We start from the raw sequence: 15252 nt of genomic DNA on the forward strand, positions 1-15252 counted from the left end.
TTATTAGTGTAAACTTCAAATGTGTATTTCTTATGTAAGTTTCAATAATGTTTTTTTACACACTCGACAGTGCTGCGGGATTTCCTAATGTAATGGTAAATACCATTGATTCTTATCAAGGTATGGAGAGAGACGTTATTATCATATCGAACGCGCGAACCACTGGAATAGGATTTTTGGCAAACTACCAACGTTTGAATGTGGCTTTAACGCGACCGAAACGGTGCCTTATACTGTGTGGAAATTTAAAGAATTTGGAGGTATGAAAGAATTAAAATTTCTTTACTTACTGTTATTAATGCTCGGGTTTTCAGTGCGAGTTTAAGCTAAAGTTAAAGTTGACTAGAGTTCAACTCTGCCACTTTGTTTCATAACATAAAACTCTTAACAAATTTTAACTGAAGTTTAAACTCGCACTGAGAAACCGCGCGTTAGTGAGACAAAATCATCTGCGCTTCCTTTAACAATATATGTATTCACGTACATTGAAATATGTATGTACACAAGCATATTCTGTTAAAAGGAAAGCTCAAAAACAGAGTTGACTTAATATAATCAGAAGTGGAATATATGTATATTCATTTGTATTTTAAATTAAATAAATATGTATTAAGGATTGTTTATAGCTCATGATGTTAAGTAGCACACTACCTTCATACTGCTGCGGTTATTGTTGTTGCTGTTGTATAAACGATAAAGACACTCGGTCGTTTGCCGAATACAGATCCGGTACGTTCCGATAACAAAGCACCATAAAGGTACTAGCCCGACCATCTCGGGAACGATTAATATGACCAGATTAAACCTTCTATTCCATCCCCTCCTCACCCCCTAGTGCCATGAGGATCTTGGCGGTGGTAGTGATTATCGACGTGTTGTAGTTTCGGCGTCCATGTAGTGAACAGATCAGCCGCGGACTTCAGATTTGCTCTTTCTTTCATAGTCATTGCTGACAAACCACTCCGCTTCATTTTGAAGCTTTGATTCGCTATGCGGACAGTCGAGGTTTCGTGGCCAATAAAGCCTCTTACGTCCACTTTACCGGATAGAGGAGAGATATCAGTCGAAATGCCTCCTTGAGCTGTGGCCAGAGTTAATCGTTGCGTGCGTGAATGTGCATCCCGTTATGTTGAAAACTGGGGTTTGGATTATAACATTACTGGCGTCATATTCGGTGTGATGATTAACGTAAACGAGCAATTGAACATACTCTTTAAATGGGTTATGTTTTAATATTTTCACAACCAGCTCGACACCTTTACATCTACCCCTACCCTGCAAAAATCGTTGGATCATGTGGTCCACTTGGGTCATACTGGAGTACTTACCATTATACTCCACTGTAATGCAGCAATGGACCAACTCATGTTTCTACACGAACATATTATAAGCCGCCCATTGATCGTTTTAACGATTGTAATCACACACGATGTTTATTCATGTGGGTACTCCATTGATTACTTACTTACTTACAACAATGACATTGTGTAACTCTAATTTCCTTTTCTAGACATTGAATTCTACTTACTTATATTCTTTGAATTCTTGCCAATAGCTTTTCTGATCTTAATATGCATAGGTTCGGCGTCAAACGCAGTTTTTTTTATTACTGCACTTACCATGAAAATATCTTTCGAGCTATGAAAGCTTTCCACCGCTCGTGTAGGTGCATCTTCGGTCACTGTGGTGAACGCAAAATCATCTTTTTGCTCTGCAAGCTCTTGTCCCCTACCGTCGCCTGGTAAATTGGAACTTTAAAGGTTGAAATCGCGGCTTCACCGGACACATTACCTTGAAATTTTGTCCATCGACCGCATGGGATCAAATGGATTTTGTACTGCACTGTAAGAAGGGATGTAAATATGAATGTAATATCTCGTTATTTTCTGTGGACTGGCCACTCAGGCATTGAAGCCGTCGCCTGTTGGGAAGTCCGATCTGCATCGATGCGGAAGTTGTGCCCTTCATGGCATTTCCGTAAACTTTCCAATTGATCATCATTATCAATTGGCGACTAATCGCCAAATCGTTTTGGGCTATCTCTGAGGCCAAATGGGAGCACCTTTCCCTATTCAGGAGAACACCTTTCCTAGGGGGAGACCTTCCTCTGCTACTTCAGTCCAAAGTTGTTGTTGTTGTTGTTGTAGCAGTGCTTCGCCCCACCCAATAGGTGCGACCGATCACAGATTGTCATCAATATCCTCTAACGGGAATCCAAGGAAACTTGCTGAATCAACAGGGGTGGACCATAATGAAAGGGGTGTTAGAGGCGTTGGTTCCACATTACAATTAAAGAGATGGTTGGTGTCATGTGGGGACACATTGCAAGCGGGGCATACATTTTGTATGTCGGGGTTGATTCTGGATAGGTAAGAGTTTAGCCTGTTACAGTATCCAGAACGAAGTTGAGCTAGCGTGACTCGTGTTTCCCTGGGGAGTATGCGTTCCTCTTCCGCAAGTTTTGGGTACTGTTCTTTGAGTACTGGATTCACCGGGGAATTCCTGGCATAAAGGTCCGATGCCTGTTTGTGAACTTCACTGAGGACCTGCTTGTGTTTTTTTGCTTCATACGGCTGAGTTCACAGGTGCCGTATTTCCTCACAATGCTTACGGAGATGACTCCTTAAGCCCCTAGGCGGTGTTGGCTCATCAATCAGATGTCTGTTGGGATGCCCAGGTTTCTGGGTATTCAACAGGAACTGTTTGGTTAGCATCTCATTTTTCTCCCTGATGGGGAGTATTCTCGCCTCATTATATAGATAGTGTTCTGGCGACATAAGGAGACATCCCGTGGCGGTTCTGAGAGCAGTATTTTGGCAGGCCTGTAGCTTCTTACAGTGAGTAGTTTTTAGGCTTGGCGACCATATAGGGGACGCGTAGCATGCAATCGGCTGGTCAATTGCTTTGCATGTGGTAATGAGTTTTTTTTTTTGTATTTTCCCCAAGTAATGCCTGCAAGGGATTTGAGGATTTTATTACGGCTCTGGATTTTCGGTACAATTTCGGCTGCGTGCTCACCAAAATATAGATCCTAATCAAACGTCACATCCCAGAGGACAGTCGGTAGCGTAGTGCCATCGACGTGGATGTTCAAAATGGTAGACATCTGGGACGTCCATGTTGTAAATAAGTTCGCGGAGGATTTAGTCGGTGATAATGCCAGGTTTCGCGAGGCGAAAAAAGTGGAGAGATCAGGGAGGTAGCCGTTTATTCTGTTGCAAAGCTCATCGATCTGTGGGCATGGGCCTATGGCCATTATTGTGCAGTCATCGGCGTAGGAAACGATAGTAACTCCTTCTGGTGGCGAAGGTAGCTTAGATATGTAGAAATTAAACAAAAGTGGGGATAGGACACCACCCTGTGGCACCCCTTGTTTAATTATTCTTGGCTTTGATGTTTCGTTTCTAAATTGCACCGATGCCTGCCGATCACCAGATAGTTTGCGGTCCACCTTTTAAGACATCGGGGAAGGGTAGACCCTTCCAGGTCTTGCAGTAGCGTGCCATGGTTGACCGTATCAAAAGCTTTTGATAGGTCTAGCGCAACGAGAACTGTTCTATGGTGGGGGTTTTGATTTAAACCGCAATTTATCTGGGTGCTAATGGCATTTAGCGCGGTGGTGGTGCTATGGAGTTTTCTGAAACCATGACAGGCTAGCTGCAAATTTGCTTGGAAGTAGGGGAGAAAAATGGCTTCAAGCGTCTTGGCTACTGGCGATAGGAGAGATATCTGTCGATATGACTCTCCTATGTTAGCTGGCTTCCCAGGCTTTAGTAGCGGGACCACCTTGGCCATTTCCCATATTTCGGGTATGACAAAGCTGGAAAGAGACAGGTTGAAGACATGTGCTGAATATTTGAAACCCTCTTTCCCTAGGCTTTTGAGCATCGGCATGGCTATGCCGTCTGGGGCCACTGCTTTGGATGGTTTAGCATGACCGATGGCATCCTCAACGGATGGTAATTGGTGACGCGCTGAATTTATGTTTAAGTGCGTGTCTGTTGGCCCTCAGTCTATCTTTGTCGACCGTAGAATGCATTATATATTGTCGGCAGAAAGCGCTCGCGCATTTTTCGCATCCGACACCACTTTATCGCCAAAGGCAATGGAAACCTTGTCATTGTGCCTAGACGGATTCGATAGGAACTTTACGGTGGACCCAAGTTTACCTACACCGGCAGAGAGGTTACAACCGCTTAGGTGCTCCTCCCATTTCGCCCGCTTGTGTTCATCCGCAAGCAATCTGATGCGTTGGTTTATATTCCTTATTTGGGGGTCGCCGGGATCGAGCTGTCTTATAAGGTGCAACGCGTATGTTGTGCCGCTTCATGAAATCGATCATCTCCGTGATCTTCCCAGTTAATCCATTACAGTTTAACTGCAGAATTCTGAAGTGCAAGGGCGGAGACGTCGTCACTCTGGGAGTAAGTGATGGGTGACTACGCCTGGGTTGTGGAAGGCTAGGACGCAACTGTTGTTGTGGCCCTTGGACTGGACGTCCTTGGGTAAGAATTGGGGTACCCGCTTTCCAAGGCAGTCGGTTCTATGTACCGGAGCGACTCGGGATTTTTCCCGACCAAGGACTGTCATTTCAGTGTAACCCCACCCCAGACTCAGTCCAAAGTAGCACTTGTTAGCAAGAGCTATTCTGTTTAATTTCTAATCTTACCATGTTTTCGCTGCCGATGCTGATTCGCAGTTAGACGAAGTTCGTCACAATATCGAATTTATATCTACCAACAGTGATTTCTCTGTCAAGGCCCGAACGCACATGTTCCTTCTTGGATGACAACAAGATCTTTTATTGGTCCTCATTCATTGCAATACCAACTTTTCTATCTTTATCTAATTCAGAGTAGGCAGAATTCACGGCGCGTTTTTAAGGCCAGTAACATCAATATCATCGGGTAGCCGTTTAGTCTGCTGGTATATTTTATCTTCTTCAGAATTAGGTTTAGAAAAATCGCACGAAAGGGAGTCGCTTTGCCCGGGAACTCGTTTGGTTTCAAACGGCTCTAAGGAGTTTGAAAAACAGAACTGCAACCTCGTCCTCTGGTACAGGTGAGCTCTAGTCAACTGTGAAGTCCTTGTCCAATCCGCGAGAACTTACCGGTAATCATTGCCATCACAACATAGAATAAATATGCCATACATAAGGCTAAACCTTCCAAAGAAGTGGGTCCGGACGGAATATTCGTGATGAAAAAACACTTGGGATGAAAGGAAGTAAGCTACCTAACGCATGTTTTAAGCTTATCGCTGCTCTCCGTTTTAAAAGAAGCCACAGGTGGTACCGCTACTAAAGCCCTCAGAATCAGCTAGCCAAAAATAATGATATCTTCAGATACCTCTGCGAGTAGTGAATATACTCGAGACCGTTTTGCTTTGTTATTACACCCAATTCTTCGGGTAGCCCATCAGCAAAGTGCAAAGCACAATCACCCTGCCAAACCTCGTGCACTTTTATGGCAATGGCCGTGCTGCAACGTAAATAGCTCTCTCAAAAGTCTCCGATATAAAGTAGCAAAAAATCCTTAAGCCTCGAAATACATAAACTCTTGAGCGCAGCCAGCATATTTTTGGTTTTTATGTTAGAGTCGGAACGCAGTGACGACTCTGGACACACTGATTTGACATGCCTACCTACAATTTCAAAAATATAGCATTCTGTTAGCATTGCCCTCAAATCTTGAGATCATTAACGCCATGTCTGATAAAACCTTGACGAGTCAACTTTAGAAGAACAACGCAAAACGTCAATTGTATATCACAATCAACGCTTTGTGATATATACAATACAAGTATAAAATAATTAATTTTCGTTTCTGCACATCTAATTAAAATCTCGCATTTAAAACGCGCAAGAATTAGCAAAAAATGACTAAATTAAATCAGCGCACGCAAAAGGTGATACTTGGTTATGTATCTGCGTTGACGCACGTCAAATGCAGTTTATGAGACATACTGAGTTTACTACGAACATTTTATCTATAAACCGTCAAAAATGAAATATCACGCAACCAAAGTATGAGATAGCTTCATACCCTCCCGGTACGGGAAGGTTTTGAACCTAACCTCGGTCCCAGGCTGTGGTTCTGCTGCATATGTCGGAAAAGGATTTATCCCAGACGGTCATTGCCAGTGTGTCACGTGAAAAAAATTAGTTACATCGTTCGGGCTGTTCTGGGCTAGAACCCAACGTTCGTCGCCCCCGAAATTTCTACAAAACCTTTATGGCTCCTTGCTGTTCACGTCCAAGGACCTCCCGCGGTTCAACCCGCCACTTTCCAGCAGCGACGCTGCCCAGCAGGCCACATCAACTGTCCGCTGTTGCTCGCGCCAAACGGCACCTCCACCTAACGCATGCACAGTAAGTAGCATGTACAGTAGCAATGCCGAGCACCAGATTTTATCCCCGTCCCTCCCCTCCTTTTCCGACACACGCACTTGCGTAAGAAGGAGTCTTCAACTCCTAGTCCCCCACACCGTGTGTTCCGCCACCGTCATAGATGCTCTGGGTTTAGAAACGACAACCGTCCGACCAGTACATTCGTTGCACCGTGCTGCCAAAACACAAGTACCAACTCATCGACACCAGGTACTCCAGCAGCAATCGGACAGCATACTCGACATAGCCTATATTCTTCAAGGCGCCTTCACCCATCTCTGACTCCCAGAGTGGCGACTCAAACGTGCCAAATGGGAGGAGCATCTAAAGAACGGCAAGCTTTCTGCGGGTGTTGGTAAATTGTGGTCAATCGTCAATTCCCTGTCCAATCCAATTTCACACAACGACAAAGTATCCATAGTCTTCGGCGATAAAACTTTATCTGATTCGAAGAAGGCACATTATCACAAACACGGCCTGTCACCCATTATCATCACCCCCACAGAGATTGAAGAAGCCTTAAACAAAAAAAATGAAAGGCGCGATAACCTCCGAAGAGATTTTAAGCCGAGCGGCTCTTCCAATTTGCGCCGTGCTCCTCTTGATTTTTCCTACAAATTGGCCGGACGGGACCTACATGTTTTGTACCGACTCCGAACGCCATCTGCAAGCCAGATGAGTTTTCACTGAGAGCTTTTCATGGCAAAAATACACTCGGAGCGCTTGCCAAACACTGCCGAGGGGCGACCCCGCTTAGAAAAATTTTCTTCTAATTGAAAAACCTTATTTCTAAAATGTTGATGTTGCTTTGTCCGGGGTGTGAACCCAGGGCGTTCGGTGTGGTAGGCGGAGCACGCTACTATCACACCACGATGTCCGCTAGCAGAAGAAGCCTTCCAGACGGAATATTCCAATGTTCAGAAAATCGTAGCGCTGAGTAAATAAACTACCTAACGCACGTTTTCAACATGTCGCTGAATTCCTTTGTCATTCCTGAACAATGGAAAATGGCAAGGATAACTCCACTACTAAAGCCTGGCAAACCAGTTAATGAAGGCGAGTCATGTCGACAGATATCACTCCTTTCGCCAGTAGCGAAGACATTGGAAACCGTTTTGCTCCCTCATTTCACGGCAAATCTTCGCCTAGCCACGCACCGACATGGCTTCCGAAAAATGCACAGCACCACCACCGCGCTAAACGCCATAAATACTCAGATTAATTACGTACTAAATCAGGAAAAACAGCATCATAGGACGGTGCTCGTGGCACTTGACCTATCAAAATCTTTTGACACAGTCGACCACGGCACGCTACTCCAAGACATAGAAGGTTCACGCCGCACCCCTTGTCTAAAAAGATGGACCGCAAACTATCTGAATGGTCGGTTCAATTAAAGAACGAAATCTCAAAACCTAGGAAAATTAAACAGCGGGTACCACAGGGTGGTGTCCTATCCCCGCTTCTGTTTAATTGCTACATATTAAAACTTCCTTCCTCACCAGAATGAGTTGCAATCAATTCCCATGCCGACGACTGCACGATTATGGCAACAGGACCTGGACTTCCATTGATGAATTAGTTTCTAAAATAAACAGCTGTCTCCCCGGTCTTTCTAGTTTCTTCACCTGGTATTATCACCGCCAAAATCCACGGCAACTCTGTTTACGATGTGGAAGGAACAGATGACGCAATTATTGGATGTTCACGTTGATGGTGTCACGCTACCGACCTAAAGATCTTAGGGGTAACGTTCGGTAACGTTCGAAGGCTCCTGCTACCGAAAGTGTATCTAAAGTACAAAGCCGCAACAAAATCCTCAAGTCGCTTGCTGGCAGCTCCTGGGGAAAAGATAAAGAAATGTTGCTAAGCACGTACAAAGTAATTGACCGGCCGCTCATGAGCTACGCGTCACTAGTTTGGTCGCCTGGCCTTAAAAACACATACTGGAAAAGGCTGTAGGCCTGTCAAAATGCTGCGGACCTGGCAAAATGCTGCCATCAGATCTGCCACCGGATGTCTCCTTATGATCCCCGACCGCCACCTACATAGTGAGGCCAAAGAGCTCAACATTGAAGAGCATAACGAAATGCTGAACAGGCAGTTTTTGCTAAAGTGTCACAAACCAGGACAGTCTAGCAAACAACTGCTTGATCAAGCCCCGCCTCCAAGGGGGTTAAGAGAACATCTCCATAAGCACTATGACGAGATCCGGCACCTGGCAACACAGCCGTTTGATCCAGACAAGCATAAGTAGGCCATAAGCCAAATCCCCACAGAATCGGTTACCGCTTTTGCCAGGACGCGCCCGGTGAATCCTGTTATTAATATGCAATATCCTACCGTTGTAGAAGAAGAAAGCACACTACCAAGAAAGGCACGAGTCACCCTGGCCCAACTTCGTTCTGGATACTGTAAAAGGTTAAACTCTTACTTGTCCAGATACAACCCCGACATCCGTAATGTATATCCTGTATCCTACCGTTGTAGAAGAAGAAAGCACACTACCAAGAAAGACACGAGTCACCCTGGCCCAACTTCGTTCTGGATACTGTAAAAGGTTAAACTCTTACTTGTCCAGATACAACCCCGACATCCGTAATGTATATCCTGCATGCGATGTGTCCCCACATGACACCAAGCATCTTTTCAAATTGTAATGTGGCACCTACGCCTCTAACACCAATCTCCCTATGGTACGCCCCTATTGAAACAGCCAGTTTCCTTGGACTCCCGTTAGAGGACTTTGATGACAATTTGTGAGTGGTCATGCATATTAAATGGGGCGAAGGAATGTGAGTGCGATTGAAAAAAATATTTTTGCAATGTCTCCGTAATTATTTAAAAGGGATGTGCAATATTTGGTATGTATATCTGCGAGAGTGGGAGTGAAGGAAAATTAAATTCGCGATATCTCCGCAATAATTAGGTTTGTTATATTTGGTATAAAGATTCCATATATGAGGTAATTAAGGTGGGAAGAGGGGAAGGACGTGGAAGTGGGTGTAAGAGTGGGAATGGGGTTGGGAGTGAGAAGGAGTAGAGTAGAAACAGGAGATAAAAGAAATAAGGAAAGGGCGGAAATAAGACGGAGAAATGGAAGAATAAGGTTGAAGTTGTAGTCTATTTGATGTCGAAAGGAGTAATAGAGTGAAGGGATGTTCACCTTTCAAGTATACAGTAGGATAATGTCTGCTAGTATATGTACGCTAGTATATATATTGATCGTGTGAGTGAAAATGCCTTTCGATACGTGATCGTCAAACAAGATACGGGCACTGACAATTGCATTTTTGTTTAGCAGCTCGAGCCAACATTTGAACACTGAACGACTTACTCGAAGTTTTCGATACCTGGGTAACTAAAGTCCTACTAGCTGTTGTTGTTGTTGTAGCGATAAGGACACTCCCGAAGCCCTTGGGGAGTGTTATCGAGTTGTTGTTGTTGTAGCAGTGCTTCGCCCCATCCAATAGGTGTGACCGATCACAAATTGTCATCAATATGCTTTAACGGTTAGAGGCGTTGGTTCCACATCACAATTGAAGAGATGGTTGGTGTCATGTGGGGACACATTGCAAGCAGGGCATACATTTTGTATGTCGGGGTTGATTCTGGATAGGTAAGAGTTTAACCTGTTGCAGTATCCAGATCCAAGTTGACCTAGAGTGACTCGCGTTTCCCTGGGGAGTATGTGTTCCTCTTCCGCAAGTTTTGGGTACTGTTCTTTGAGTACTGGATCCACCGGGAAATTCCTGCCATAAAGGTCCGACGCCTGTTTGTGGAGTTCACTGAGGACCTGCTTGTGTTATTTTGCTTCATACGGCTGAGTTCTCAGGTGCCGTTTTCCTCATAATGCTTACGGAGATGACTCCTTAAGCCCCTTGAGGGTGTTGGCTCATCAATCAGATGTCTGTTGGGATGCCCAGGTTTCTGGGTATTCAAAAGGAACTGTTTGGTTAGCATTTCATTTCTCTCCCTGATGGGGAGTATTCTCGCCTCATTATGTAGATGGCGTTCTAGGGACATAAGAAGGCAGCCCGTGGCGGTTCTGAGGGCAGTATTTTGGCAGGGCTGTAGCTTCTTCCAGTGAGTAGTCTTTAGGTTTGGCGACCATATCGGGGACGCATAGCATGCAATCGGCTGGCCAATTGCTTTGTAAGCGGTAATGAGCGTTTCTTTATCTTTTCCCCAAGTACTGCCAGCAAGAGATTTGAGGATTTTATTACGGCTCTGGATTTTCGGTACAATTGCGGCTGCATGCTCACCAAAATGTAGATCCTGATCAAACGTCACACCCAAGATTTTGGGGTGTAGGACAGTCGGAGGCGTAGTGCCATCGACAAGGATGTTCAAAATGGTCGACATTTGGGGCGTTCTTTTTGTAAATAAGGTCGCCGATGATTTAGTCGGTGATAATGTCAGGTTTCGCGAGGTGAAAGAACTGGAGAGATCAGGGAGGTAGCCGTTTATTTTGTTGCAAAGCTCATCGATCTGTGGGCTTAGGCCTGAGCCTGTGGCCATTATTGTGCAGGCATCGTCGTAGGAAACTATAGTGACTCCTGCTGGTGGCGAAGGTAGCTTTGATATGTAGAAGTTAAACAAAAGTGGGGATAGGACACCATGATGGTCCTTTGCCGGATGCAGATCCGGTACGTTCCGCTACCAAGCCCGACCATCTCGGGAACGATTTGTTATGACCACATGCGACCTTCTAGGCTATACAACCCTCCCACCCCTAGATCCATGAGGGGTCGCCAGAGCCTCGGCTGTTAATGCAACAGGTTTCGCCACGGATAGGTGAGGTTGACAATTGGGTTTGGAGAAGCTATGTATCGCGCTGGCAACCTGAAAGGGCTGCGCTACACAAACCCCTTGAGTCCGGTATTTTAGTCGCCTCTTACGACAGGCATCAAATGTCGGGTTGAAAGTCAACGCGGATAAGACGGATATGGCCTTGTTTACAAAGAGGTACAAGGTCCCAAATTGGATCAGGCCTAAGTTAGGAGGGCTGACCATACAGGAGAAACCTTGCACAAAGTATCTAGGAATCATCCTAGACAGTAAGCTGTCATGGAAGAGGGTGAAGAAGGCTTCAACGGTACTTTATGCATGTAAAAGAATGCATTGGGTTTTTACAGCGAAAGGTGGAAAGCCACACAAAAAGCAACCTACCTCAAAAAATTAGAGGGGGTATGCAGACTATCAATGCTTAGCATTACGGGAGCCCTGAAAACAATCCCGACAGCTGCACTGTATGCAATTCTGCACATTCCACCTGTAGACCTGGTAGCGAAGAACATACCGTTAACAACTGCAACCAGGCTCGGTGGCTCGGGGCACGTTGAGCGCCGACCATACGGCCATAGTAGTATAGCGTCATCAATCACAAGACGAACAGACTACCTGATTCCCTATCTGCACTTCGAGGGCGATCCTAAGGCCACAATAGAGGTGGACGGTTGGCGCAAGGGTGCTCAAATGGCGAACGAGGCGATACATGTGTTCACAGATGGTTCCAAAGTATTGGAAGAAGTAGCGTCTGTGGTATACTGTGCTGATCCGGAAATAAGCAGATCCTACAGGCTGCCGGATTACTGTAGCGTTTTCCAAGCGGAAATAGTAGCCGTAACCAAAGCAGTAGAAACCCTGGAAGAAAATAGCCTAAGCTGCAATCGTGTTAACTTTTATATTGACAGTCAAGCAGCAATTAAGGCAATAATCTCGCATAGCACAGCATCTAAATGTGTGTTAGAGTGTAAGCAGTCCCTTGAGAAAATCGGGACAGGGAGAAGCATACATCTTTATTGGGTCCCAGGGCATATGCGAATAAATGGGAATGAAAAAGCGGATGAACTAGCTAAAAAGGGCGCATCCCTTGAAGCTTGCTCCGTAGACGTCCCAATTAGACTGGACGAAATTAAGCGAAGGCGAGGGGTGCACATGATCGACCAAGCAGGAAAGGCGTGGGTTCAAGCGCGGGGCTGTAAAGTGTCGAAGATTATGTGCAGGTCTTACAACCTTAGACTAACAAAGTTGCTTCTATCATTAAAAAGAGAGGACTGTGGACTCGTGACGGGTATTCTGACTGGACACTGCCTTCTGGCGCCACATCCCTTTAAATTAGGCTTGGTCAGTGATAGCATATGTAGGAAGTGCGGGCTGGAGGAGGAAACGATCGAGCACGTTCTATGCTCTTGCCCTGCGCTTGCCAGGCTGAGACTCCAGTTATTAGAAGTGATACAGCTGTCAGATCTAGAAGCAGCAAGTGGCTTAAATCCTAGGAAGCTTCTAGTATTTGCCAAGAGGACGGAGTTATTTTATAACATAGGTTCTGGTTTTTGATAGGGTTTTTCAGTTTGGTCGGCAAAACAAACTTCTGGTAACACTACGGAATTATTCAGTCTATGTGAGGTCCTCATGGACCGGTCAGTTCAATCTAACCTAACCCGCGGGGGCCTACTGGCTCTATTTTTTGTTTATATATCCATATCTACAAAATAATAGGTTTCATCCGATATCCCCAAGGACGTGATCTGGTTGTATGCTGTAGTAATATCTAAGAGAGGTAGAAGTAGTTTTTAATAAAATTGCAATTAATTGCACACTTTTGAATTTATCTAAGAATTTTAAATTTTTTCTTTCTTTGCCTATTACAGTCAGTGCCGGCTTGGCGTAGCCTCTTGGCATCAGCCCGTGAGCGCAAATTATATCATGAGCTTAGTGCAGACTGCATGGACGATATGCATAGAAATGTGATACCAAAAATAAAAGTTTCCAAAACAACTGAAGCAACAGCGGGAGTCACAACGGCAACCAAAGATGTTACAGCGACTGCTTCAGCAACAAACCAAGCAAAGCAATGAAAAAAAAAGTTAAATAATTACTTAACATTGAATTCTTCCATTCACTTATTAAAAGTGATTATAATTTATATATATATATAAAAAAAAAACTAATTTATATGTGAACGTATGCATACATATTACATATGTAGATAACGGCATATAACAATATTATGTACATTAGGCCTAGTACATTCGGATACTTTTCGATATTCGGACAAAACTTTTCTTAAATAAAAATAAGTCGGCCTATAGAAACCAACTCTCCCTAATGTACATATCGGAAGTCGTTTTTTATAATTTATGTATGTAATTTAACTAATATTTGCTAAATATTTTAGCGCATATTTTGCATTAAAATTTATTATTTTCGTTTAATTATTAACATGTATGTAGTTGGTTATATAAAACTCTGTTATATCACTGTATGGTAAATGTTTTGCATTATCCCATAATTAAGCTTAGTACAATACTAGATATAAGAATGTGTATATGTACATATATAGTGAAGTAATAACAGAGTAGAAAAGTGTGGATTGCTCATGATTCAATTACTAGAGGTTTGTTCTTCAATGATGACAGAGCTTTGACGCTCCCAAATTGAAAAATCTGGACGGATTGCTTTTACGAAGTAAGGAAAACGGGTAATAATTCAATCCCGTTTAACGAAAATTGTAGTAGAAAAGTACCTTTAGTAGTATATTAGTAGTGATAATAAATTATGCCAACAGGTTTTGGAGGAAATAATTCATTTTCTACTAAATATTTCGTGAATTGATAAAGAGCTATGTTGGTTTAGAATTTTATTCAAAAATACACTATATCAAAATTTGTTTCAAAAACTCCCTATATGAGCATAAGTTCAATGCATTTTGACATAAGAGGGAGTTAATGAAAAGCATTCTGAGATAGGGCGATCTTCAATCTAATTCTAATAAAGTGCGTTTTTGTGACAAATCCGGAAATGGGAAATTTTTTAAAAATATTTTGAGATAGGACGATTTTGAACATGCAGCCGACTTGGGGTGATAATCTACTCAGCAGCTGCAATGAACTGACACAAAAAAATAAAAGGAAATGGCTTAGTTTCTTAGGACTTTATATTCCGGCCTTGACTTTGACAGAAGAGTTAAGCTTTCGTGCAGTTCTGCCACACAGGGAGTATTCATCTTTTTATTCAGAAATTTCGGAAAGCTCTTTTACGTTAAGTATTCATGGAAGTGTTCCGGATAAACCGTTAATTTAGAATATTCAGAACACGTTCGTTTGATACTACCTCACGAGGTCCGAATGTACATAATATTCCAAATAAAAACCGATTCCCCAAATTCTTAAATGAAGACGAATGTTCCGAACATACGGAATGAATAAGTTAATATGCTCAATGAGTACATTTCGTTATGGCATCTTAATTATTTACTAATGACATTTTTACGTGAATCGATTTACTAGTCAAGTTTTTGACGTCGAATGATGAATTTTGAATTGGTTTAGGTTTCGTATGTTCATAGGTTTACGAAAGTGCACGAGTCCTTGGTGTCCGTACTTTTCATAAAACCTATGTTCAGCCACACTAATAGATCATGGCATCAGGGGTGGATCCAGCACGATTTGGGAGGGGGGAGGGCGATTTAAGTCAACTTTTTAAGTCAGAGTGACCTTAAAATTTGTCATACAAACACACATACATACATATCTACACTCATCTACAAAAGTCATCATCACTCAGATTTTTCCAGTTTTTACTAAGTTTTGCTTCGACCTTCATTATTTTCGATACTTTTATAAAAATATGTATTATTATATAACACCAACAATCCAAATATACATTTAAGACTTTTTAGAAAATTCGGAAAAATTCCGCGAATTTTCGTGCAAATTTTTAGCTTTCAGTAAGAATTTTTAGAATTTATCTCTCAGATCCTCCTTTTGTTTTTTCAAAAGGAATTTTTGTTCAGAAAAAAGATGTGGTGTGGCAACCGTGATCATGAAATAGACCAAGGCTGCCAATTTCAGGAAAGT

The 15252-nt window shown here is 43.2% G+C and overlaps 1 protein-coding gene across 1 annotated transcript in view; it reads left to right on the forward strand.

Annotated features, from left to right (window-relative positions):
• The window catches only part of Setx (Senataxin), a 45652-nt gene extending 30805 nt beyond the window's left edge, over positions 1-14847 (forward strand). Inside the window, exons 9-10 of the mRNA XM_067789354.1 lie at positions 71-260; positions 13045-14847. Coding sequence (XP_067645455.1) covers positions 71-260; positions 13045-13251 — 397 coding nt within the window. The 3' untranslated portion in view covers positions 13252-14847. The remainder of the gene's footprint in view (positions 1-70; positions 261-13044) is intronic.
• Positions 14848-15252: the final 405 nt, after the last annotated feature.

Source organism: Eurosta solidaginis, chromosome 5 (assembly GCF_040869045.1).
Source record: "Eurosta solidaginis isolate ZX-2024a chromosome 5, ASM4086904v1, whole genome shotgun sequence".
In the NCBI taxonomy this organism is placed as follows: domain Eukaryota; kingdom Metazoa; phylum Arthropoda; class Insecta; order Diptera; family Tephritidae; genus Eurosta; species Eurosta solidaginis.